Here is a 26,084-nt window from a genome sequence, read left to right as displayed (position 1 = left end):
AGAGAGAGAGAGAGAGAGAGAGAGAGAGAGAGAGAGAGAGAGAGAGAATGGAATATTACTCAGCCATAAAAAAGAATAAGATCTTGCCATTTGGGACAACCTAGAGAGTACGATGCTAAGTGAAGTGGGTCAGTCAGAGAAAGACAAATTCCATATGATTTCACTATGCGGAATTTAAGAAACAAAACAAACAAGTAAAAAAAAGAAAGAAATGGACAGTTAAATATAGAGAACAAACCGGCATTCACCAGAGGGTAGGCAGGTGGAGGGGGATGGGTGAAATTGGTGAAGGGGTTTAGGAGTACACTTATCTTGATGAGCACTGAGTAACGTATAGAATTGCTGAATCATTATACTGTACACCTGAAACTAATATAACATTGTATGTCAACTATACTTGAATAAATAAATAAAGAGGCCAAGTTAACCTGACATTTTCCCCTCTTCAGTGACTGTTCATGTAAAACAGCAGACTATCTCTAGATGGAGGTAAAAGTAGAATAAAATAAATAGAATAAATAAATAGAAAAGTAGAATAAAATGTATCAACCCAAGGCATGACACCAGATAAGCCAACAGTGCCCACATGACCAATGCCAAGTTATGTGAACAGCCCTCAGGCCCAAGAAGCAAAGTCCTGAAGAAAAACATACACTAGATTTAGTCTCATGTATAAAAGGAGTATCCCTGTCCCCATCTCTCTAACAAACACCATGTCACACCTTCCTTAACTTCCTAAATTATTTCTCCTTCACATAGAAAGGATGGCAACATACACACAGGCATTCATGATAGCTTCAAGATGAAAGTGATATTCAAAAACCTCTTTTATGGGGGGATTCTTTTTTCATATGGATGAAATGTGGAAATTAAACAAATTGTACTTTTCTTATGGCTCGCAGCCACATTATGACTTCTGGGATAATGATATATATTGCTTTGCACACCAGAGTAGAAGTTTCCAAAGAAAGGTGAGATGGCAGGGCTGTCATTAGCTCATATTGCACCTTTGTATAAATTATAAAAGGAAGGGGCGCCTGGGTGGCTCAGTTGGTTAAGCGACTGCCTTCGGCTCAGGTCATGATCCTGGAGTCCCTGGATCGAGTCCCGCATCGGGCTCCCTGCTCGGCAGGGAGTCTGCTTCCCCCTCTGACCCTCCTCCCTCTCATTCTCTCTGTCTCAAATAAATAAATAAAAAAATCTTTAAAAAAAAAAAAAAAAAAATTATAAAAGGAAGTCCCTTCCTCAAGACACGTTACTTCTGACTGACAGAAAAATGTTGCAATATGATTTTGTTGGAACAAGGGGCTGTGTTGCCCTCTTCAAACAAACTCATAATATATATGCAAATCTATAAAGTCCATGATACACATGGCACACCCAGAGTTGTGCAGTGCCTAATCTACACAACTGTACATTGATTCTGGACAATGTCCTTTCATCTTCATTAAATCGAATACTTCAGATAAACTACTTGTGATCTGCCTAAAAATTGTCCTGACAAGTCAGATTTATATATTGCTTGTGTGGGTGCATGATTGCATGTGTGCATGTATGTACCCATGTTATACATTATTTTTCTAATGAAAGTTTGCAAAAAAAAAAAAGAGAAAGAGAGAACTGTCTGTCAGGTTAAATTACTGGCCCAAAGCAATGAGAACAGCTATTCTTGATTTATTAGGATAAGAAATTTAAAAATACATGCTTTTATACAAGGCAGTGTCACAGTGGGAGAAAGAGGAAAGGGGAAAAATTCGGAGTCCTATAGCAATCAATTTATTCCCAAAGCAAAAATATTTATTCTTACCCTGTATGATCAAAAATTTTACTAATGCTCATAAAATAATTGCCTCATTTCAAAATACACTTGCTATATTGCACAGGAATAAAGTTTACCATGTGAGCTTCTTCTTCCTTAAATAGTTTTACACTTAGCTGCCATCAACTTCACCTTTCCCACCTTTAGATTCTGGCCTCTAAATGAGACCATTAAGAGTTCACAAGGCCCAGGATAATGGGTTTTCCAGAAATGGGATCCCAGTTTCCCAAGCAACGGGAAGGCCAGACCACAAGAGCCACAGTTTAAAGAAAGTAAATAATTCAAAAATAAAAATCTGTGAACAGGCAGATTTTTTATGGCCCGCTCTACTTGCAGAGCACTGACTCAGACATATTGCTTTTCCTCATCCTCTTATATCATCACTACAAGTAACAGTAAGTGCAGCAAGCCCAAGAAAAACAGCTTTATAGAGAAAGGGAAGGAAGCCAGCCCAGTGAGATTCTGATAATGGCCAGGTGCCCTTTTCCCTGCTTCAGCTGGATTCTCTCCCTTTATTCTCACAACACAGAAGGTTTTCTCAGTCCCATTTTACAGAGGAGCAAGCTGAGTCTCAGAAAAGCCAAACAACTTGCCTAAGATCACATAGCTATTAACGATAAGCCATGTCTGACTCCACAGCTCTTGCCTTTATGCTATACCACACTGCCCCGAGCAGTTTTAGGTCAACACTTCTCAAAACCTTCATGTGCTCACAGGTCTCCTGCAGATCTTGTTATAAAACAGACTCTGATTCCAGAGGCCTGGGGCAGAGCCTGAGATACTGCATTTCTAACTGTGGTTGTTGGGCCACATTTGGAGTAGCAAGGTTTTTCACCAGTCGTTCTCAACTGGGGACAATTTTGCCCCCCAGGGGACATCTGGCAATGTCTGGGGACATTTTTGATTATCACAACTGGGGGTGGTGATGCTACTGAATTTTATAGGTAGAGGTCAGGGATGTTGCTAAACATTCTACAACATACAGGATGCCCTCCCTCCCAGCAAAGAGTTATCCATCCCAGAATGTCAACAGTGATTCAGTTGAGAAACTCTGCTTTAGAGGTCCCAAGTTCATTTAAACTGCTTCTAAAGCTGCTGTAGTTTTGCAAACTTGCACTGGGGTCAAAGGTCAAAATTGCAGCTCCAGTATTTCAAAAATTCTCCTTAAAGTCTGATAGAAAAGTTGATACCATGCAACTGATGGTTAGAATATAATGAAGTTTAATTTCCTCACAAATATCCCACCATCACACTGAAGAAAATCAAATCAGCTGATTATAAAGAAGGGTTTCACAAACTGCCTGGAGTTTCTGTAAGGTCCTTGTTTCGTTGCAGTAGAGTTCACAATTGAAAAAGCAAAAGATAAGTTTATTTTTAGATGCAAATCTTATAATTTCCTGTTCTGGCAGTTCAAACATTTACCCTGTTGACAAGGATCACATGAATCTATCTCTTACTACTCAACATTAGCTATTGCGACCAACCATCAATATTGCTGGGACACTGCAGTGCTTTGCACCCGGCATCCATTCAACTCCCAAAACTCAGTAAAGAAACCAGTCATTCACTTAGATCTTTAATATTTATGGCACCAAAACACTAGTTCAATCTTAATATTTTTTTTTTACTGAAATAGCCATACTTTATTGTCTTCAAATGTCATTTTGTTTGTTTATAGCATATGCTTTAGGAAAACTATACATTTGAACATAATGGGGGTTTGAATATAAAGTGTGGTTAAAATCACATAGCTTTTTGGGGGATGTGGGGGGTGTCTAAGAAAGAATATGATGTGTGTCACAGCTTATGGGGTTCCTACCATATACCAAGGACAGTGCTAGATCCTACAGATGTTCTTCGTCTGGATATTCGCAGTCAAGTAAATGGATATTTAATAATTTCTATAAGAAATAAGCACAGGCAGGGACCTAATTCAGTCTAGGGTGAGAGAGAGTGAGGTGAGGACTTCTGAGAAGGTTAACGCCTGGGCTGAATAATGCAGGACAAATAAAGGTTGGTCAGGTAAAGGTGGAGGAGGAAAGGTGCTCAAGACACTAAGGGGAAATGCGTAAACACAGTCACAGAGCCCAGAGGCCAGTTATTGAGCAAAGCAGTCAGAATTTGAGGTGACTGGAGCAGAGGAGAAAGAAAGACCAAGAAACGAGACTGGAAAAGCAGGGAGGGGCCTTGTGAGCCAGGCTCAAGAGTTTATATTCTGACCTCCTGGCAATGGAGGAGATGGAAAGGATAGACATGCATTTTTCAAAGATGATTATGATAGCAGTGTGAAGAAGGAACTACAAGAGGTACAAAGCTGGGAGACTAGTTAAGAGGACCAGGCCAAAGGTAAGAGCAATGGAAAAGAAAAGCCACAGGCAGATCTAAAAGTCTGTAGAGAAAATGTAGGGATCTGAAGGGGTACGTGTACCCCAATGTTTATAGCAGCAATGCCCACAATAGCCAAACTGCGGAAAGAGCCAAGATGTCCATCGACAGATGAATAGTTAAAGAAGATGTGGTATATATATACAATGGAATATTATGCAGCCATCAAAAGGAATGAAATCTTGCCATTTGCAACGACGTGGATGGAACTGGAGGGTATTATGCTGAACGAAATAAGTCAAACAGAGAAAGACATGTATCATACGATCTCACTGATACGAGGAATTCTTAATCTCAGGAAACAAACTGAGGGTTGCTGGAGTGGTGGGGGGTGGGAGGGATGGGGTGGCTGGGTGACAGACATTGGGGAGGGTATGTGCTATGGTGAGCGCTGTGAATTGTGTAAGACTGTTGAATCACAGACCTGTACCTCTGAAACAAATAATTCATTATATGTTAAAAAAAAAAAAAGAAGAAGATAGTAGGAAGGGGAAAATGAAGGGGGGGAAATCGGAGGGGGAGACAAACCATGAGAGACTATGGACTCTGAGAAACAAACTGAGGGTTCTAGAGGGGAGGGGTGTGGGGGGATGGGTTAGCCCAGTGATGGGTATTAAGGAGGGCACATTCTGCATGGAGCACTGGGTGTTATGCACAAACAATGAATCATGGAACACTACATCAAAAACTAATGATGTAATGTATGGTGATGAACATAACATAATAAAAAAATAAAAAATAAAAGTCTGTAGAGAGAATAAACAAGATCTAGTGATATAGTGGATATAGGGGATGTGGTAGGCTGAAAGATGGCCACATCCTAATCCCCAAAATTCGTGTATATGTTACCTTACATGGCAAGAAGGACTCTGAAGATATGATTGTTAAGGATCTTAGGACAGGAAGATTATCCCAGATTATCTGGGTGGACCCAATGTAAGCACAAGGGTCCTCCTAAGAAGGAGGTGGGAGGGTCAGTCAGAGGGAAGGAAATGTAACAACAGTAGCAGAGGTCACAGAGAGAGATTTAAGGATCTAGGAAGGGGCCACGAGCCAAGGATTGCAGCTGGCCTCTAAAGAGTGTGAAAGGCAAGGAAATGCATTCTCCCCTAGAGCCTCCAAAAGGACACAGGCTTGCCAACACACTGATTTTAGCACAGTGAAATTGATTTCAGACTTCTGACTCCCAGAACTAGGAGAATAAATTTATGCTATAAACCACTAAGTTTGTGGAAATATGTTACAGCAGCAATAGGAAACTAATACAGGAGTGATAGAGAAAGAGAAATTGATGATAACTCCCAGTATCTGGATCGGGTGGGGAGTTAAACAGCGGGGTCAGTCAGCGAGACAGAGACATAGGGGGAAGAACAGCTGGGAGGAAGACAAAAAGTTCCACTCTGGACAGGCTAAATTTAAGATGTCTCTGCAACCCACAAGATGCTCACTAGAAAGTTACATGTATGGCCCTGATGCTCAGGAGAGAGGTCCAGACTGGGGATGGAATTTTCCACAAACTTGGTACTCAGTATAGCTTTAATTAGGTCTACTGGATTTTCATCTTCTTTTAACAGGTTAGCTGCAGGAAAATTACCACTATTATTATAATGGATATAAAATACACTATAAAGAATAATTATTTCTATAGGCAAGAACAGGATAGTGGAAAGAACTCGATTCAAATTCTAACTCTAGGGCGCCTGGGTGGCTCAGTTGGTTAAGCGACTGCCTTCAGCTCAGGTCATGATCCTGGAGTCCCGGGATCGAGTCCCGCATCGGGCTCCCTGCTCGGCAGGGGGTCTGCTTCTCCCTCTGCCCTCTTCCCTCTCGTGCTCTCTGTCTCTCATTCTCTCTCTCTCAAATAAATTTTAAAAAAAAATTCTAACTCTAACATGGTAGCTACATGACCCTGCAAAAGTCACACCTAGTCTGTGCCTCAATTTCCTCATCTATAAAGAGAGGATAAGTCCTAACTGAGATTAAATGTATAATGAGTGACTGGCACTTAGCTGAGTGTCAAGCACAAAGTAAGTGCTCAATAAAGGGTAGCTATTATAAGTACTATGTATGCAGAACTCATTAAAAATATTTTGATGAATCATAAGAATTTTTGTGTCATCCTAAAAAGTTGTTAACAACTTCTAATTATTTCATGCTTTCTTTCCCCAGTCATTCTCTATATACATCAAACACTTTGGTCATCTATTATCTTACATTAAAGATGTATAAGATGATCTCTCCCCACAAGATGCAGATGTGTATCAATAATGATAAACCTGATCTGTCAGCATCTACTGTGTGCCAGGTGTTGGTAATATTAAAGATTAGTAGGATGTGATTCCTACTCCCAAGGAATGCACAGTCTTGAGAGGAGATACAGATAGGTGGATAGACATATAGATATATAGAGATAAATATATAAAGATAAGTAAACTAACATTTATTGAGCACCTACTATGTGCCAGCCTTACAGGTATTCATGCATTACATGTAATTTACCTATTACATGCATGACATTTAAGTTTATTCAAACTCTGTGAACTAGATATCTACCATACAGTATAATCTACTCTATAACATTCTGGAGCAATTACAAAGTGAACCCAGGATGGTGGAGAGAAGGTCACTCTGGAGTTTGCACAGCTAGGTACAAACACCTATGCCCCAACAAGTGACCTGTAAAATGCCACCAGGTGAGGTTTTATTCTGAAGAGAGAACCAACGGTTTGTAAAGGGAGCATGGACTTGCTTTACAAGGAGACCAACTGATGCGACCGTAACTCCGTAACTCCTGCTTATCCTCGCCTCACCTTTCTTCGTAGAAACATAAATGACATTTGTTGAGCCAAGCCTTGTGCAAAGTGCTTTGTATAGGTCATTTCATTTGAGACCAGAGAATAAATTTGCACAGGTGGATGAAAAGGTTTTACAGGAAGCAGAGAAAACTGCTGATTAAAATTATATTAGGCCAGAAGTCTCCTGTAAATTTCACTAATATTCTTAGGTCTCTTGCAAAAGCCCAGAACTTCTACTTGGAACATAACAAGAAAGACAAGTAACCCCATAAAACAATGCAGATGAAAACACAAAGGGAAGAAAATGATTGAGGTTAAAATAAAAGAGAAGGAAACTGACATATTAAGAGAAAGAGTAAGATTTTAAATGAAGTCATAATATAAGCCAGATCAGAAACCTAAATAGAAAAGGAAAGTTTCAAAAAAAAACAAATCAGAGACAGAGAGGAACTGGGTGGGAAGAAATGACCAGAAGTTATTTCGACTTTCTATAGAACAGTAGATACAATGGTTCTCATCTCTGAGGTCAAGTCCCCTGTGAGGTCTTAGGCAAGCTACTCAGCTGCCCTGATGAAGAAATGGGACAATGTCAGCACCTACACCTCACAGGGTTGCTCTGTAACTGAGTAGAGCACTCAGCCCCATGCCTGCACCAGAGAGCCTTCTATTTTTTACAGTGGCGGCAACAACGATGATGATTTATGCTATTTACAGCACCCTGCCAGGGCCTCCCACGATGAGACTCCATCAACCTTTCTCTCTCCACCTGATAGCCGTCAGACAGACCATGCCACACAGATTTCTCAAGAGGCTGCCGTGATTTCAGAAAATGTGGTCATTTTAGACCATTCTCCTGGAGTCCTCTCACATTTTTGTCTGTGAGGCAACCAAGCAAAAAGACAGCATGCAAAGATAACCACAGCCTACAAAAAGGGGAAAACATAATGAGTTCTTCAAAGAGATTTCATGTCTTCTGGAGAATCCTGTGTCATCACGTGTCAGAAGTCCCCGCTCAGCATAAGCATCCTCAAATCTCCACTAAACTCCCATGATCCCTCTCCCTGTAACAGTTGCTCAAGAGGCAGCCTAAGAATATCCATTGAGGTTAGCACCTGGCAGGTTTTTCAGGCGTCTCAAGCTTCCAGTGTGGAACTGGCAAAGATCCAGTCATGTGCAACATTCTATCTTTTAAAGCAACTAAAGCTTGAGTCCTTAAAACCACCTAAATCTTGACATGGGTCATAAAAGTATTGCAACAGAGACTGTTGGCAGGAACACCACTGGGTATGATGAAGCCATGGTGGAATACCTACATTAAGTGTTATTTCTGCTGTCGCAGGCACAATCAGGTCCTGCCTCTTCCTTGCTGTATGGACTCTGACAGAAGGAAAAAGATCTCCACTGCCCTTTAAAAAAAAAAAAAAAATCACCTTGTGATGCATCCCTGTTTGGATGTGGATGGAAAAAGCAATGCTTTAAAGATCATTTGTCTGAACCAGGATTAATCTCCAACATGCTAAAAAGTGCTCACAGCTGGCGAGGGAGCTCTTGATTCCAGGTTCAAGTGATTAAATCTAAAGACGTTTTCTTTTTAGCAACTATTTAGAGAAATATGTTTAAGTCTGGCCAAGAAATATAAAAAGAAAGTGGCACTAAATAAACCCAAAAGAAGCTAAGGTTAGAGAAGCAGCTAATCTCCATAAGTAGGTTTCTGAGTGGGGGAGGTACTGAGTGTTGATAAAGCATTTCCTTTGTATATGATCACTGGACCCAACATGCGGCACTTGGAGAATACAGAAACTCTGCCACTCATCAGTGGAATTCTCTGGGAGAAGAGAACTTTCCTCCATTAATAACTTTTAAAAACATGCACTAATTCATGCTGACAGTCCAAATCCTCCCATCAAACTTCATTAAGTGATCGGGCTGAGTTCAAACATATATGCAGGATAAAGAGAAAAACGCAAGTCTAGAGAAAATTGGGAAAGGGGGTAGGATAGTGAACAAAATCCTATAGTCTAAACTTAAAGTTTTAGAGTCAGGAAAAGAGGGCAAAATTAGAGAACTTGGTCAAGTGGGTCAAAAAATAAAGGTTTCAGTTGCATAAAAAGCCAAATATGAGTTCAGACTTTTTAGTGTGATATACATAAATACTTGTTGCTATTTTAATATTTGCCTTTACTTGAGATTTAGTAGGAATCTGCCTGAGGCAAGATTTTTTAATAGTAATAATAAAAATACTTACTAGTACTTAGAGCAAAGTATGTGTGGTCATGATGTTTTTAAGGAGAGAAAGAAAAGGTAATTCTGAACATCTGTACTACATTTCCACATGATAAAACTACCACACTCCAAAATTATTCTGAAGTTTGGTCGAGCTGGGGAAGGGGTGGATAGCAGTTCATGTAGAGAAATGTTTATTGAAAAAACAGAAAGGGAGACTCAGAGGCCATTTTGGGGAAAGCAGGGATGACAACCTTTACCATAAAATAGAACTGCTGATTAATAGTGAGAGTCCAGTAGTCAAGAAGTGGCTTCTCAGATCCATAATTATTACCTCCATAAATACTCCTGAGAATCAAACATCTTTTATTTTCACAAAGTCCGGCTTTCCCACGTGGTACCTAAGATCAGAACACCACCCCCAACCCCTCCCTTAGATTTATTTTCTAGGACTTGCCTAATTCCCAGCCCTACCTTTCCTGAGGGGGGGAGGGGGAAGAGAGTCAGAGGTAGCTTCTCTTTCAATCTCTCTGTCACACACACACACACACCACTTCTGTTTCTTTTCAGACTCAAGCCCCCACCTTCCCTCAGCACATCTGTTTCCTAGTTCAATCCCCTGCAGACAGTCTCTGGGTCAAGAATTATCGTGACTGGGCTGCCCTTCCTCAGTAAAACAGTTTCAAGCAGGTGGGGCTGGGAATTACTGTATTTTGCCACAGCCACAGGCCAGCCACCAGAAGGAGTGTCAATCACTCTACACCAGCAGTTCACAACCTGTGTGATTTTGCCCCCCACCCCCGCCCTCCAGGAGACATTTTGCAATGTCTGAAGACATTTTCGGTTGTCATAACTGGGAGAAGGGGAAAGGTACTATTTGCACCTAGTAGATAAAAGCCCAGGGTACTGCTACACATCCTACAATGCATAGGACAGCCCCCACAAAAGACACATCCTGTCCCAAATGCCAATAGTGCTGTGATTGAAAAACCCTGAACTACACCAAGGAAGCAAAATTTCAAAAATAGACAGGGTCTTCCTCCAACACTAAATATGCTCAAACAGCTGACAACCCAACCCCCCTGCTACCAGAACAGATTTTACTGCCTTAGAGGCTGAAGGAAGGGCAGAGGGTGGTAAGGGGATTTCTCAGTTGTCATCCTGACCAGGCCCTGGCTTTACCTGATTAAGAGCCCTTATCTTGATCTTGGACTTCTAGCTTCCAGAATTGTGAGAAAATAAATTTCTGTTGTTTCAAAAAAAAAAAGAATACTTTCCATAGGAAAACCTAGCAAATCTATGGCACACCAATGATTACTACGTATAAGTATCTTTTAACACGATTTATATATACACGGACAGTTTTTCAGGCCAGTTCCTTCAAAGCAGCCACAGATTTAATAAAGCATTGTAGAGGCCTAAAAAGCGTCAGTAAGCACAGGCATTTTAAAAAAAAAACGAGAGAGAGAGAGAGGAGGAGGAGTTGGAAGTTGGAAGGAGGTGTTTTAATTAGGTCAGGAATTCCTGGTTCCTTTGGAGTTTGAATGGCAATTTCCATTTCTCTGGCATCTTAATAGGTTAGTGAATTCTTCCCACACAGTCCCTTTGTAACCCACAGGTTACCTCCCCAACACCCACCACTCCTGAAAGAGCTGCAGACTTTCATGATAACTGGCAATGCCCAAAGCCCAGATTTTCATCTGGGGATGAAAATCACCAGCCTAATCATTGTAAAGGAAATACGGGCAGAAATGACAGAAAAAAAATAGTCTCCTCATTTAAAACAAATACTTAAAAGCTATAAAAAATAGTCAGATTTGATACTCTAAATATAACTAATTGCACATATGCTTTTTACCAAACATCTTGATTCAAAAACTGTTTACTTATCATCTAATTCAGAAGTCACCACACTTTTTCTTAAGGACTAAATAGTAAATATTTTAGGCTTTGAGGGCCAGGAGGCAAAATTGAAAGAGGTTTTCTTTTGAGGAACTATTTAGATATTAAATACATATGTATATATAATTAGGATATTATATTTAGGATATATTTAGGATATTATATACTTACATAATCTTTTCAAATATAGCTATCTAAAAAGGTAAAAACTATGCTTAGTGCCCAGGCCATAAAAAAACAGATGGTGAGCCACGCTTGCCCCCCAAGCTCTAGTGTGCCCACTCTTGATCTAATTGAGTAGTAAGTCTTTATTTTTATTCTAAAGGCTCACTCATCTTTCTTTCTTTTTCCTTTCTCTATAAATCACTCATATGTAATTATACCTTTCCTTTATTAAGGAGGATTTGATTCCAGGCACCTGGGTGGCTCAGTTGGTTAAGCGACTGCCTTCGGCTCAGGTCATGATCCTGGAGTCCCGGGATCGAGTCCCGCATCGGGCTTCCTGCTCGGCAGGGAGTCGGCTTCTCCCTCTGACCCTCCCCCCTCTCATGCTCTCTCTCTCTCATTCTCTCTCTCAAATAAATAAAAAAAAAAAAGGAGGATTTGATTCCTTATTTGTATAAGTCATAACTGCTGTAACTATAAGCCAATCATAGGAATCACCCAACAAGCATTCACATTGCCTTATTTAACCTTCTACCCAAAACATTTAAGACACTCTTAACATATGTGCCAAACTGGAAACACAAAGTTTCCCCTCTCACATCCAAGCCAGAGTGGGTGGGAAAGTAGATTTTGTTTTTCCAAAGTTTAGCCACCTAGAAGAACAATGAAATGGGGCACTTATCGCAGGTTATAAATACAGGTTTAATGTCTCACACTGACATAGAGAGAAACCCAAAATACCCAACAAAAACTAAATAAAAAGTAAAGTCAGTTTGGGAAAACAAAGCATTTCTTTCAGGCAATGAAATAATGATAGATTTAAAAAATTGAAAAAGAAGGCTAACTTTGAACAGATAAAATGGGGAAGGTCCAGCTCTAAGCACCTCCTGTTTTTTCTTATTCTCTGTTCACAAAAATTCATCTATTTCCTAGGAATTCATGGAGGGCCCAGATGTACAGTACCATTCTTTGTATTTTAATCTAGTACTTTAACTTTCATGAGCGACAAATGGGCTGAGGAGATCCGGCTATGATGCTGCATTCTGCATGGCACTGTTTAACCCTTCTACTGCTCAGTGACCTCATACATAGATTTATAGTCCTGGATTCAACAGGCCCTGATAAGATGGAGCAACAGAAAACAAACAGAGCCTTTTGCATTGTTTTTTCCCTTTTTGCATTGACCGAGAAAATGTCCCTCAGCAAGAAGTCAGAAGGCCAGAATTCTAGTTTCTGCTCTACTCAGGCATTATCTCTGGCAGTGTCAGTGAGTGGTTAGGAACAGGTGCCTGGAACCGGCAGGCCTAAGTGTGAATCCCAGATCCATCACTACTTGCTCTAAGAAGCTGGACCAGACACATCATCCTTTTGGGCCATAGATTCCTCATCTGAGAGGCAGGAAACCACCACTCACCCCAGAGTATTATTGGGAGGATTAAGTGGCATTCCCTCGAAGTTGATGAGCACAGGCTGATGCTCTTGAGTGCCCAGTAAGTGTTATTTGTCATTACTTCTTGATCTCTCTGACCCTGTTTCCTCACAGGATTACCAGGAGCGTCAGAGGAAAGCATTAAAACAGTGTATTCAATAAACTATGAAGCCTCCTTCATATGTAAGGTATTAGCTGATGTTCCGTCCAAGACAGGTAGGACCTTGGCATAGCTGAGCTGTCTCAACTTCCTATTGCCACAGTTTGTGACATACTGAAGTATCCACAGTCCTGGTACTTGGAGTACTTTCTCGCCACTGAGGTTTCATTTGTGGTGCACGGTTTTACCAAATGTGATAATAATAAATTCGGTCAGCTACCAAAAGAATATTTTTCAAAAAGTAGTCATACCCAAGGTAGAGCAAGAGGACAGGGTAGTGAGAACAGTAATGAGAGTCTCTCCCAGTGTAACCACCTGACATGCTCCCCGATCGCTATCACCTCCCCTCACCTCCCTCTACCCTGCCACTTTCTTTTCTCAGCGGGTTCCAAAATGCCTTGTGCCTAATGGCTCCCTGGGGCTCCACCAGTCTCTTTTACTATAAAAAGCCATCAGTGATACTCATTAAAATCAATATGGGGTAAAACTTGAACCATTTCAAATTAGCATGCAGTGTTCAAACTTTAAAGACTGTATTAGAATTTAAAGATAAGGCAAATGATGCTAAACAGAAACAGGAATAGGTGCATTCCCTTTATCATCAGAAATGTGTGGGTAAAGTTAGGAAATCCTGCTTTTGAAAGTGTTGTTAATCAGGATTCAGAGAGAGCGCTTTCCTGTAAAGATGCTTCATTGGCATTCATCCTGTACGGAGTGCTTGGAGAAAATGGAACTAAGTGAGAACAAAGGGAATCTGTATCAAACTGGCATCAGTCAATGAAAATTCTACATAATCTCGAAGGATATACCATAGTCAAAATGACATGCTTACTCAGAAAAGAGGCATGAAAGAGAAGTATGCAGCTCCTAAGGTCACCTCTTAGACAACAGTAGGGGTGAGTGACAAGGCAAACTTTGGAATGATCACACAAACTGGGGACTTGGTAGCCACAAATGATTAGGTGTGTTTGCAAACAACAGCAACAACAACGTGACCAATAGTCAGAAATGCCTTGTGTGCTTCACAGAACTTCACAGTCATTTCCTGAGCCATGTTCTCAACCCTGGTTGGACAGCTCCACCAGGATTTCATCAAACTCAACACATCCAAAGTCCCTCCTCAAGCCTAGCGCCTCTTACTGGCCACTCCTGCTGGCCCACTAACCCACTATCTGTCTGTGCCCAGGCCCATAGAGGCTGTCTGCTCCTCACAGCTCCCAGCACTAGGTTCCCAGGTTGTCAAGGTCAAGGTAGAGATGACCTTTCCCTTCAACTCCTGTGGCTACCACCCAGATTCAGACTCTTGGTAACCTGAACAACCACGGTATCCTTCTAACTTGTCTCCATGCCTCCTCCTCCCAGTCCACTATCAATTAGCACTAACAATCTTTTCTGATCATGCCATTCTCCTGGGAAAATTCCTTCAACAGCTGCCTAGAGCCTACCGAGTAAAAGCCAATCGCTGTGTCACATGTTCAGGGCCTTGAGTGACCTGACCTCAAACCACCTTTTTAGCCTTATTTCCTCTCCCTTCTGGCAGGTGGAGTTTCAACTGCTCAAACTCATGGCACCCCCAAACACATCACAGTTCCAACCTCTGAGGTTTGGCTCAGCTGTCTCTTTTCTATTTTTTTTTTTTAAAGATTTTATTTATTTATTTGACAGAGAGAGACATAGCGAGAGAGGGAACACAAGCAGGGGGAGGGGGAGAGGGAGAAGCAGACTCCCTGCCGAGCAGGGAGCCTGATGTGGGACTCGATCCCGGGACTCCAGGATCATGACCTGAGCCGAAGGCAGTCGCTTAACCGACTGAGCCACCCAGGCGCCCAGCTGTCTCTTTTCTAATCATACTTCACCATTACCCCTGTGTGTTGAAATTCTTCCTGCCTTTGAAGACCAGCTCTGTCATGGATGAAGTCAGTGGTCAGCCTCCTACCTCTAAGCTGCACAGCATTTAAGTGCCATTTGATGTTCTCTTAGTACACCACCCTGAGAAGTAGTAATGTGTGATGGTGACAGGTATAGACTCTGCACCCAGATTTCCCAGGTTCTGATCTTGGCTCCAGCATTTGCTTTGTGTGACTGGAAATAATTACTTACTTCTTTGTGCCTCCATTTCTTTATCTGTGTGATGGGAATGATGACAACTGTATTTATGTAGTACAGAACCTGATGTAAGTGTGAGCTGTTTCTCTTACTGCCCACCTGAATCCTTGAACAAGACCACAAACTTGCCAGGGGTGCTCCCACAGCATCCTGCATATGGATGTTCAGTATGTGTTCCATGACATCCAACACGGTTTCAAAAAAATGAAAGAAAACTTCCAGTTAGGGTTACACTCGAGTTCCTGCTCCACACCAAACACAGAGCAATGACAGAGAAAACATAAAAGAGCATGGCACTATAATCATTATGAATCACTACTGTAATATTGGCAAAATAAATCACAGAGAAATTCTCTATCGTTTTTTAGATATTTTTTCACTCTCAAAATATTTACTGAGCACCTGCAAGCAATATATGAGGCCTGGGAATATGAATGTAATGTACTGATCAGGTAAGAAATTTACTTTATTAAAAAAAAAAAAAAGGAGCAATTGTTAGGTTCTATAATATATATAAGAAATAACTCTTGCAAGAGAGAGTATGTAAAATGTTATGTTAATGTGATCACTCATGTTTAGTAATATTTTCTGTGATAAACTGTGTTGGTAGAAATAGAACATGTTAAATCTGTAGAATCAGAATTAGAAATCCCTGCCTCAGCAAAATCATGGTTCAGCCAGCAGAACTGGAGACAAATTTATGTTACAAGGAAAGAGGCCACAGGGTTTTGAGATGGGGAGACTATGGTGGAGCTTAAAAGTTTAGGCAAAGATCATATAGTGGAGATTTGAGTCATCAGTAAAAGGTTTATGAGCTCAAGAACTTCTAGGTCCCAGACTCTGCCTTGATGGGTCTCCCACTGGCCCAGGGACAACCTGGGTAAATAAATGAGGAAAGCAAGAATTCATGTTGCCTTACCCTCCACCTCCCTGCCCCAACTGCAGCATGTTGGGAAGCCCCGTCCTAGTCTCCTGGGTTAGTAGCAATTGTGGCCCCCAATGACTTGATTGCTCTTCAGCCCTTGCTACCAAAGATGGGCAAGCCGCCCAAAGGGATTAGCACAGGAAATCAACAGACATGTCAGCAGAACATATACCCTTCCCTTCAAACATCCTACAGTGCAGTGAGTCCTGAGATTCCTGACTCTCTTCTAAGGACCAGCCAAGGAAATATTAAGGAGAGTGAATTGAATATAGGAGAATCTGGCATATAAGCCCACTTTTTCTTTAATGAAATCAATAGTATTTGGGGTACTTGATTACCAAAACCTTTACAGGGAAAAATATGTTCTGTGCAGAAAAAGGCAGAGAACAAGGTAAATTATTACCACATCCAATAACGTCTTATCAAATCAACCTGTATGCAAAAACATCCCACGACACTAGTGAGTAATGCTGTGTTTCAGCCAACGCTTCGGCTCACATTAGCACATCAGTTGTAGTTCTTGGGCAATGGTTTTGGTCTTCCAAATAAGTTGAGATCATAGTCTTTTTGTTGTTGTTTCCTGCCAGGCAAAGAAGTGGTTTCGCCCTCAGCCTTTCCCAGACCACCAAAAGATAACAAGATACTAAAGCAACCCAACCCTCCCCATGTGCAACTCCTGCCAACTCAAAATCTCCTCAAACAATAGGCTAAACAAGACCAGTATTCCAGGAGATGGGGTTTATATGAGGCCCAACACCTCTGCCTGAGAATGAATCATAAAACCACTAGCACTCCGTTCTCCAGTATTACACCATCTAGCCCCAAACCAGGTGGAACCGTGCAAAATGGAAAAGAAATCAGAACACACTGAACTTAAAACCTCAAGTACATTTTAAATTCTGTTTTAGATTCATTTAAATTAACAGAGGTCAGGCTACTTCTTTATTCAAGCTGGGCTATTCTTACTGCTTTAATACCAAAAGCAGTCAGCCACATTTTTCCACTAAAATGTAAAAAAAAATACCCTGACAGAAGAACATTCTAAAACTCAGTAGAGAATATGGAAACAGCTTATAATAAACTTTGCCTTCTAGAATAACTAATGGAGGAAATTACCCAGTTACTTGGCCATGGGAAACAACTATTTGTATATTTTTACATATTTTGCAGGTCACAAGTTAAAAGCACACTTTTTATTTTCCAGCATAGCTTTTTTCCAAAGTGTTTTTACAAAGAACACCAGTGCAGCAAGACAAAAGCAAGTTAAATAAGCCTGAGAACCTTCCCCTTCCTGGGAATGACTGATGCACACTTGCATATTAAGGAGTCTGAGAAGTCCTACAGTAAACTCTACAGAATCCAGCATTTTCCCAAGTTCATTTGGCCCTGCAGCCCTTTTTCTCTCATAGCGTATTATCAGCATCCCACAGAATGGCTGTTCTGAAGAGCACATTTTGGGAAAGATTCCTCTAGAAAAGGGATTTCATGAAATGGTTTAATGGCTGAAACTCTGGAGTCAGCCCAATTCGAATACCAGCTTCACCACTGGGAAGCTGAGCAAGTTTCTTAGTGTCACCTGTTCCTCAGTTCCCCCAGGTAAAATGGGCCAAATAATAGCACCTACCTCCCAGGCATGGGTCTTTCCACATGACTGGACCAGTCTTCTGAGAGCTTTACGTGGCTGGTTCCTTCTTGTCATTCAGGTCTCAGCTCACAATATCACCCCCTCCAAGAGGCCTTCCCTGATCATCCAATATCAAGTTGGCCCCACCCAAGTCACTAGTTCTTCATCGTCTTCTTTTCTTCATGATACTTCTCTGTTTAACTATTAAATTATGTTTCATCCCCATAGAATATAAGCACAATGAAGTCAAACTTTATTAGTTATGATTGCTTTATCCCAAAACAGATCCTCAGTAAGTGCTCATTGAATGGATGGATAACTGAATGCACGAGGTAGTTGTGGGAGTTAAATATGAATAAATGAGAGCATTCTTTGAAGTGTTTGAAACATAAGCATCTATACAGATGCTGTTATGAAAACTTCTAAGGAATGATGAGTGGTTAAGGCACTCATAATTCTTGCACTATTTAACTTGCCTTTTCTTGCTGTATTGTGGGTAAACATTTCATGGCATTTATTCAGAGATGTGTTGGTAAATGGGCTTTAGGGATGGGGTGGCAGAGGCGTAGGCCCCGGGGGTAGCATTTGCTGATTTCCATGGTATAAATATTCCCACCATGACTAATTTCAAGTTATCAATGGTTTAAAAGCAGGCTCCCAAAATTTCTGAAAATGTAACAAATGGCTCTCAGAAGCCAGTACAATCCTTCTCTTGGGGAACATCCTTTCAGGCCTCCAAGTCTTTTTGTTGAGTTAAGTTTAAAATGAGATTTTTATATAGAGATACCTATCAGATTTCATCTGATGCTCAAGGAAACTAGCTGGATGTGTTGGGCTGAATTTTCTGTACCACTCTCTGTGGGCTCTCAGACTGACGGTTAAGGCTCTGAACATGATCTATTTCCATGCCAGACCACTGTGAGGGCAAACTAATCTTGTAAAACACAAATTGAATTTGGTTTAGATTCATTTAAGTGGAGGCATCCGCACAACAGTATCAAGGCACCGTCTACCTAGTGCTACCAACGAGCAGAATCTAATAACAGAAAAATAGTGACTCTGCCCTGATCACAAGACCCCAACATGAAGTCAAGGTCAATGCTGCAGATGGAGGTTTCTCTGGAATCACTGCCCGGCTGTACATGCAACTTGATCCCTTGGCACCCAAAATAAAGCAGCAGCTTTTTTCAACTATGGCAATCTCCAGCCACAGTTCTAAGATAACACAACCAAAATTTCAAAATCCACAGTTGCTTTACAGGCAAGTGATTACTGCCAGTAGTTATTTCTTCTCTTCTGTAAACTAAATGTAAAGTCTAGGGAGTAAGGCAGGAAGAGATTAGTTTATGCTCCACTCTATTGGTTATTTATTGCTGTGTAACCAATTACCCCTAAATTCAGCAGCTTAAAACAGCACACATTTATTATCTCACAGTTTCTGTGGGTCAGGAATCCAGGCACAGCTTAGCTGGGTCCTTCGCTTCACAGTCTCTCACAAAGATGCAAGCAAGGTGTCAGCCCAGGGCCTGTCATCTTATCTGAAGGTTGCACTGGGAAAGGATCCACTTCCAAGAGCGCTAAGTGGTTGTTGGCAATTGTCAGTTCTTTGTGGCTGTTTGAGTGGGGGTCTCAGCTCCTCACTGGGTGTTGACTAGAGGCTACCCTCAGTCCCTTGCCACATGGGCCTCTCTCACATGGCAGCTTGCTTCATCAAAGCAGGCAAGTTGAGAACACAATAGTCTGCTTACAAGATGGAAATAACAGTCTTATATAACCTAATCATGGAAGTCACATTGGCATCCCATTACCTTCAGCATATTCTATTGTTTAGAATCAAGTCACTAGGTTCAGTCTATACTCAAGGACATGGATTTAGACAAGGGTATGATTTCAAAGAAGTACAAATCATTAGAAGCCTAACCATGACATTCAGCCTCTTGGAATATGGATTGGAAGACCCAGTCCCAACAAAACATCTCTTTAAGCATCTCAATCTAAAACCAAGCCATGTGGTTTCCCAAGCATGTTGTTAATGTCTCATGAAAATAAATCAAGGGAGAATAAGCATGAAGGACATTAAGTCTAAAGATACAAAAGTCTATTCAAATGTTCTAAGCAAATACAATCTACATCAGAGAAAACTCCTGGGAGCATCTGCATTAGCAAGCCCCATCATGGGAGTATGTTTTCTAAACAACCAAAAAAATGACTCACAAGAACTGCCCATCCGAAAAGGTATATAATGCCAAGAAATCTAATTTGGTCTGAAAGCAAATATCTTTTGGAATTTTTATTTATTGCTATAGAATATTTTAAAAATATAATTAATGCCATTTTTTTATTTTATTTATTTGAGAGAGAGAGAATGAGACAGAGCACGAGAGGGAAGAGAGTCAGAGGGAGAAGCAGACCCCCAGCTGAGCAGGGACCCCGATGTGGGACTCGATCCCGGGAGTCCAGGATCATGACCTGAGCCGAAGGCAGTCGCTTAACCAACTGAGCCACCCAGGCGCTCTAATTAATGCCATTTTATTGCTTCTTATTTTCTGTGAGATCTGCGTCTCCCTCAGCATTTTGCCTACATGGTACTTTTGAGATCCACATCCACCATAGCAGCAAGGAACTGCTGTAAAAATTTCAAAGCTTGGCTGTCACCCACATTTTTTCTAAGCTCTATCCAACTACATATCCTCAGATATCTGAGCACCCCAATATTCAATAGTGGTGGCAGGCTGGAGAGCCTCTGAAGGACTTCAAATGATTTAATCCACTAAGTGCAAAATGCATACTCAGAAAACCTGGGACAACTGGGTGATAGACACTGGGGAGGGTATGTGCTCTGGTAAGCGCTGTGAATTGTGCAAGACTGTTGAATCTCAGATCTGTACCTCTGAAACAAATAATGCAATATATGTTAAGAAAAAAAAAAAAAAGAAGAAGAAGAAGGTAGCGGGAGGGGAAGAATGAAGCGGGGGAAATCGGAGGGGTAGACGAACCATGAGAGACGATGGACTCTGAAAAACAAACAGGGTTCTAGAGGGGAGGGGGGTGGGAGGATGGGTTAGCCTGGTGGTGGGTATTGAGGAGGGCACATTCTGCATGGAGCACTGGGTGTTATGCACAAACAATGAATCATGGAACACTTCATCTAAAACTAATGATGTAATGTATGGGGATTAACATAAGAATAAAAAAGAAAAAGAAAACCTGGGACAGTTTGTCCTAGACAAAAGAAAATGCAGATGAAGATTATCTTAAACCTAAATGTTCAAAATTGGTCTGCACATTTTACCATTCTTCCCAGAAATATCCAAATGCTTTATTTTCTGCAAATGCTGCCCCAATTCAGCCATAAAAATATCTAGGTTCATTGTTTTGCTAATCACCTATTTGTTTTGCTCCTTTAGAGAGATGTATTTGATAAACATCTAAAACTTAGTATTGTACTTAAAAAACCCTGAAACTATGGCCATCTGTGGGAAAGCAATTGTAAACCACCTTAGAGTTGGCATGTGCTGCACATACTTGGATCCCGAATACGTGTCGAGTAACAATGGAACATATGTGTAGTGAGCAGAGAAAAAAAAACTAATGCAAAATTCCAGCTTAAAGGTGATAAGCAGACAGGAAGATTATAAAATGGATGCCAAGAAATTTTGTTAAGGCTGCAATCTTCCAACCTGTTAAAATAACTTGGTAACATATTTTAACTTGTAAAATTTGGCTTTGGGGAAATAGAGTGAATGTCCTTACCTCTCTAAGATGTATGTTTTCCTTCTCTTTCTGGTCTAAAATCACTTCTAAGTGGCTGACTTGAGACTCAGCCTCTGCCATCCGCCGTGTCCGTTCATTGTCATCCTCGAGACTTTTAGAAGGCAAACCTTTACTTTGCAACATCTCAAGAAGCTTTTTAATCGACTCGTCTCGGGCGTTGAGGGTCTGTTTCTGTGTTTCAATTCTCAGCTCCATTTCTTCCAAGGTCTTCCTTAAAAGGAACAGCTCCTTAGCTTGTCTGTCATGCTCAGCTTGGAGCCGCCGGAAGTTCTCCTCAGTCAGCTCAATGGTGAAGTGCTCAGCTCCACGGTTGCCACTCTCTTGCTGCAGGAGGTGATTGAGGTCTCTCTGGGTCCGAAGCTCATCCTGAAGGGCTTGGATTGTCAACTGCAGGTGCTGTGATGAGAAAGATGGAGCAGGAGAGGAGAAAGAAGGGGAAAAAGTCAATGGAGATGCCAAGTGCTACTTGCTACTACCACACCATGAAGATGGGATGTTAATCATGAGGTAGGTCCAGAGGGCCAGCCGTGAAGTCCTCCAGGGTGACTTCAGAAGCATGGGACAGCACATGGAGAGGGGGAAATTAATTCAATGATGCTTTCTGAATGTCTTAGGAGAAGAGAAATGTACACATACACAGAAACAATATATTAGTGTCAGTCACGAGGGAAATTATACATCTACAGAGTTTCAGTTGAGGAAGTGGAAAGGATTAGAAGGGAAAGTCTCACAAACACACCTTCTTTACGCCCGTAATGCTCCAGACTCAGTATTCCTTGTTTCCTAAGGTGTTCTTTATTCTACTATCCATTATTTCCCATGATAAATGCATTTCCATTTAAAAAAATGAAAATAATAGCATCCACTACAAGTAGACATAAACGAAGACTTTATTTTTTACAAATAAAGCTGTGAACAGGTTTAGTAAACAGGATTACTGCATCTGCAAGCAAAAGGGAACAAATGCAGACAGGGACGGACACAAACACAAGGAGGTGAGGCTGTGCAGAACAAAACAAACAAGCCGCAAAGAGTGGACAAACCTTGGTTCTTCTGGCATCCAGTAACTGAACAGCGTGGGAAATGGAAAAAAAAAAAAATGAAGCAAAAAATCAACACAAAGAGAAGTCCAGTGCAAGCAAAGGATATTTAACAGAAAGAATCAACATAAAGTACCTTCACAGAGAAAAAAAAAAGAAAAAAGAAAAACAATTTCTTATTACAGCAAAGATCCATAAGCTACACAAAATCTATAGCACTGCTGTTTGATAAATATGATCAAAAGAAGAAGAAAAAAAAAGAAGAAAGTGAGGTTAATTCCACCTTTTGTTTTCCTAAATCTCACTGACCCAGGAAACCAAAGTCTTCAGTATACTACCAGGAAAGAAAGCACAACACTCCAGAAGTACCCACATATTATTCCAAGTCACCATTTGAACCAAAATCAGAGTGAAAACACCAAAGAAACAAAATAGTTACCAGTTATGAGAAAAGAAACAGTTGCATGAGGACATTTGGTGAATTCTGCAACACCTTCCCCACAGGGCTAACCCTCAGGCTGGTCAGAATAGGCAGCCATAAGCTTGAAGGCATTTTTGTCCTAGGAACAAACCAGGACACTTCGAAATTCAATCACCAGCCAGTAGACCAGACACAACGCTAAGCAAGGGAATCAAAATGAACACAGGGCATAGCTCCTGCCCCTAGGTACCTCACAGTACTGTAAGCCATAAATAATACTATGTCTAAGTTATATAAATATTGGAGCAGTCCACATTTCAAAATCTTTCTGAATTCCTAAAGCTGGCACCCAGAGGTGGTGAGATCTTTCTGAGTGCGGTCTATGCCCAGAGATTAGCACTGAGTATTGCAACATCTTGATTAAACTATTTGTGGATCTATTTCATCTTTCCATTTAAGAACACCCATTGAGACATTCCCAGAGCACAAAGAACAAGTATTCTCTTTCTCATCCATGTGCCACAGTGCCTCAAAGGACAGTGACTGGGAGTGAGCACCTGGTATGTATTTAATGATGGTAATTATGAATTTTATAAACAAAATTCACTCCTGTAAAGTGTAAAGTTCAGTGGTTTTTGGTATTCACAGAGTTGTGCAGCCATCCACACAATACATTTTAGAACAGTTTCATCGTTCCAAAAGAAGGTGCAGGACACAAAATTAATATAAAGAAATCTGTTGTGGGGTGTCTGGGAGGCTCAGTTGGTTAAGCATCTGACTCTTGATTTTGGCTCAGGTCATGATCTCGGGGTCATGAGATCAAGCCCCACATCAGGCACTGTGCTGGGTGTGGAGCCTGCTTAAGATTCTCTCTCTCCCTCTGCCTTTGCCTCTCCCCCCACAGCCCTCCTCACTCTCTCTCTCCCCCTCCCAAAAAAGAAAGAAATCTGTTGCATTTCTTCAGGCTAATAATGAAATATAAGAAAGAAATTAAGAAAACAATCCCATTTACAATTTCACAAAGAAGAATAAAATACCTAGGAATAAATTTAACCAAGGAAGTTAAAGATCTCTACACTGAAAACTATAAGACACTGATGAAAGAAACTGAAGACAACACACAAAGAGATATTCCATGCCCGTGGATTGGAAGAATTAATATTGTTTGTTTGTTTGTTTGAGAGAGGGAGAGTGAGAGAATCTTAAGCAGGCTCCACACTGGGTGTGGAGCCTGACACAGGGCTCGATCTCACAAACCTGAGATCATGACCTGAGCCAAAAATCAAGAGTTGGACACTTAACTAAGCCACCCAGGCATCCCAGGATTAATATTGTTAAAATGTCCATTCTACCCATGGCAATCTAGATTCAGTGCAATCCCTATCAAAATACCAATAGTACTTTTTCTCAGAACTAGAACAAATTATTCAAAATTTGTGTGGAATCACAAAAGACCTCAAAAAGCCAAAACAATCTTGAAAAAGATGAACAAAACCAGAAGTAACACAATCCCAGATGTCAAGATATACTACAAAGCTGTAATAATCAAAATAGTATGGTACTGGCATAAAATTAGCCATATAGATCAACTGAACAGGATATAAAGTTCAGAAATAAACCCATGCTTATATGGTCAACTAATCTTTGACAAAGGAGGCAAGAATTTAAAAGGGGGAAAAAACAGACTTTTCAGTAAGTGGTGTTGGGAAAATTGGACACCTACATGCAAAAGGATTAAATTGAAGAACCTCCATACTGTTTCCCATAGTGGTCACACCAATTTACTTTCCCACCAACAGAGTAGAAGAATTCCCTTTTCTCCATATCCTCAACAACACTTGTTATTTTTTTCATCTTTTTGATAATAGCCAGTCTGACAGGTGTGAGGTGATATCTCACCGTGGTTTTGATTTGCATTTCCCTGACAATCAGCAACATTGAGCATCTTTTCATGTGCTATTGACCATCTGTATGTCTTCCTTAGAAAAATGTTCATTCATGTCCTCTGCCCATTTTTCAATCAGGTTGTTTTTTTGCTAGTAATTTATGTAAGTTATTTATATATTTTGATATTAACCCCCTATCAGATATATGATTTGAAAATATTTTCTCTCATGCAGTAGGCTGCCTTTTCATTTTGTTGCTGGTCTCTTTTGCTGTGAAAAGCTTTCTATTGTGATGCAATCCCATTTGTTTATTTAAGCTTTTATTGCCCTTGCTGGAGGAGACTGACTGGAAAAATATTGCTAAGACTGATGTCAAAGAGCTTATTGCCTACGTTTTCTTCCAAGAGTTCTATGATTTTAGGCCTTACATTCAAGTCTTTAATCCATTTTGAATTTATTTTTATATATGGTGTAAGATAGTGGTCTAGTTTCACTCTAGCATGTAGCTGTCCAGTTTTCCCAGCATCATTTATTGAAGAGTCTGGTCTCTTTCCCATTTTATATTCTTGCCTCCTCTGGAATAGATTAGCTGACCATATATGTGAGGGTTTATTTCTGGACTCTATTCTCTTCCATTAATCTATGTATCTGTTTCCATGTCAGTACCATATAGTTTTAATTACTATAGCTTTGCAGTATAGCTTGAAACCAGGAAGTATGATACCTCCTGCTTTGTTCTTTCTCAAGACTGTTTTGGCTAATTGGGGTCTTCTGTGATTCCACACTATTTTAGGATTCTTTGCTCTAGTTCTGTGAAAAATGTCATTGGTATTGTGATGGAGATTGCACTGAATCTGTAGATTGCTCTGGGTATGGACATTTGAACAATATTAATTTAACAATATTAATTCTTCCAATCCATGAGCATGGCATATCTTTCCATTTGCTGGTGTCATCTCAAATATCTTTCATTAATGTCTTACAGTTTTCAGAGTACAGGACTTTCACCTCCTTGATTAAATTTATTCCTAGATATTTTATTATTTTTGATGCAATTATAAATGGAATTATTCTCTTAATTTCTCTTTCTGATAGATTATTAGTGTATAGAAAAGCAACTGATTTCTGCATGTTAATTTTGTATCCTGCAACTTTACTGAATTCATTTATTAGTTCTAATAGGTTTTTCTTTTTTTCTATATATAATATCATGTCATCTGCAAATGGTGACAGTTTTACCCCCTCCTTACCAATTTGGATGCCTTTTATTTCTTTTTCTTGCCTAATTATTGTGGCTAGGAGTTCTAATAATATGTTGAATAAAACTGGCAAGAGTGGGCATCCTTGCATAAGCCCTGACAATTGTCTTCTTTCTTTTTTGCAATGAAAGTGCCTGACTTAAGATCTGATTGCCAAGGCATCCACTTTAA

At 40.5% G+C, this 26,084-nt stretch overlaps 1 protein-coding gene across 1 annotated transcript in view; it reads right to left on the bottom strand.

Annotated features, from left to right (window-relative positions):
- Nucleotides 1-26,084, bottom strand: part of ERC2 (ELKS/RAB6-interacting/CAST family member 2) — a 917,787-nt gene that overhangs the window by 727,675 nt on the left and 164,028 nt on the right. The window contains exon 4 of the mRNA XM_044912797.1: nt 21,287-21,703. Within this exon, the coding sequence (XP_044768732.1) occupies nt 21,287-21,703 (417 nt within the window). The remainder of the gene's footprint in view (nt 1-21,286; nt 21,704-26,084) is intronic.

Source organism: Neomonachus schauinslandi, chromosome 1 (genome assembly GCF_002201575.2).
Source record: "Neomonachus schauinslandi chromosome 1, ASM220157v2, whole genome shotgun sequence".
NCBI lineage: Eukaryota > Metazoa > Chordata > Mammalia > Carnivora > Phocidae > Neomonachus > Neomonachus schauinslandi.
This window is presented reverse-complemented; position numbering and strand designations above follow the sequence as displayed.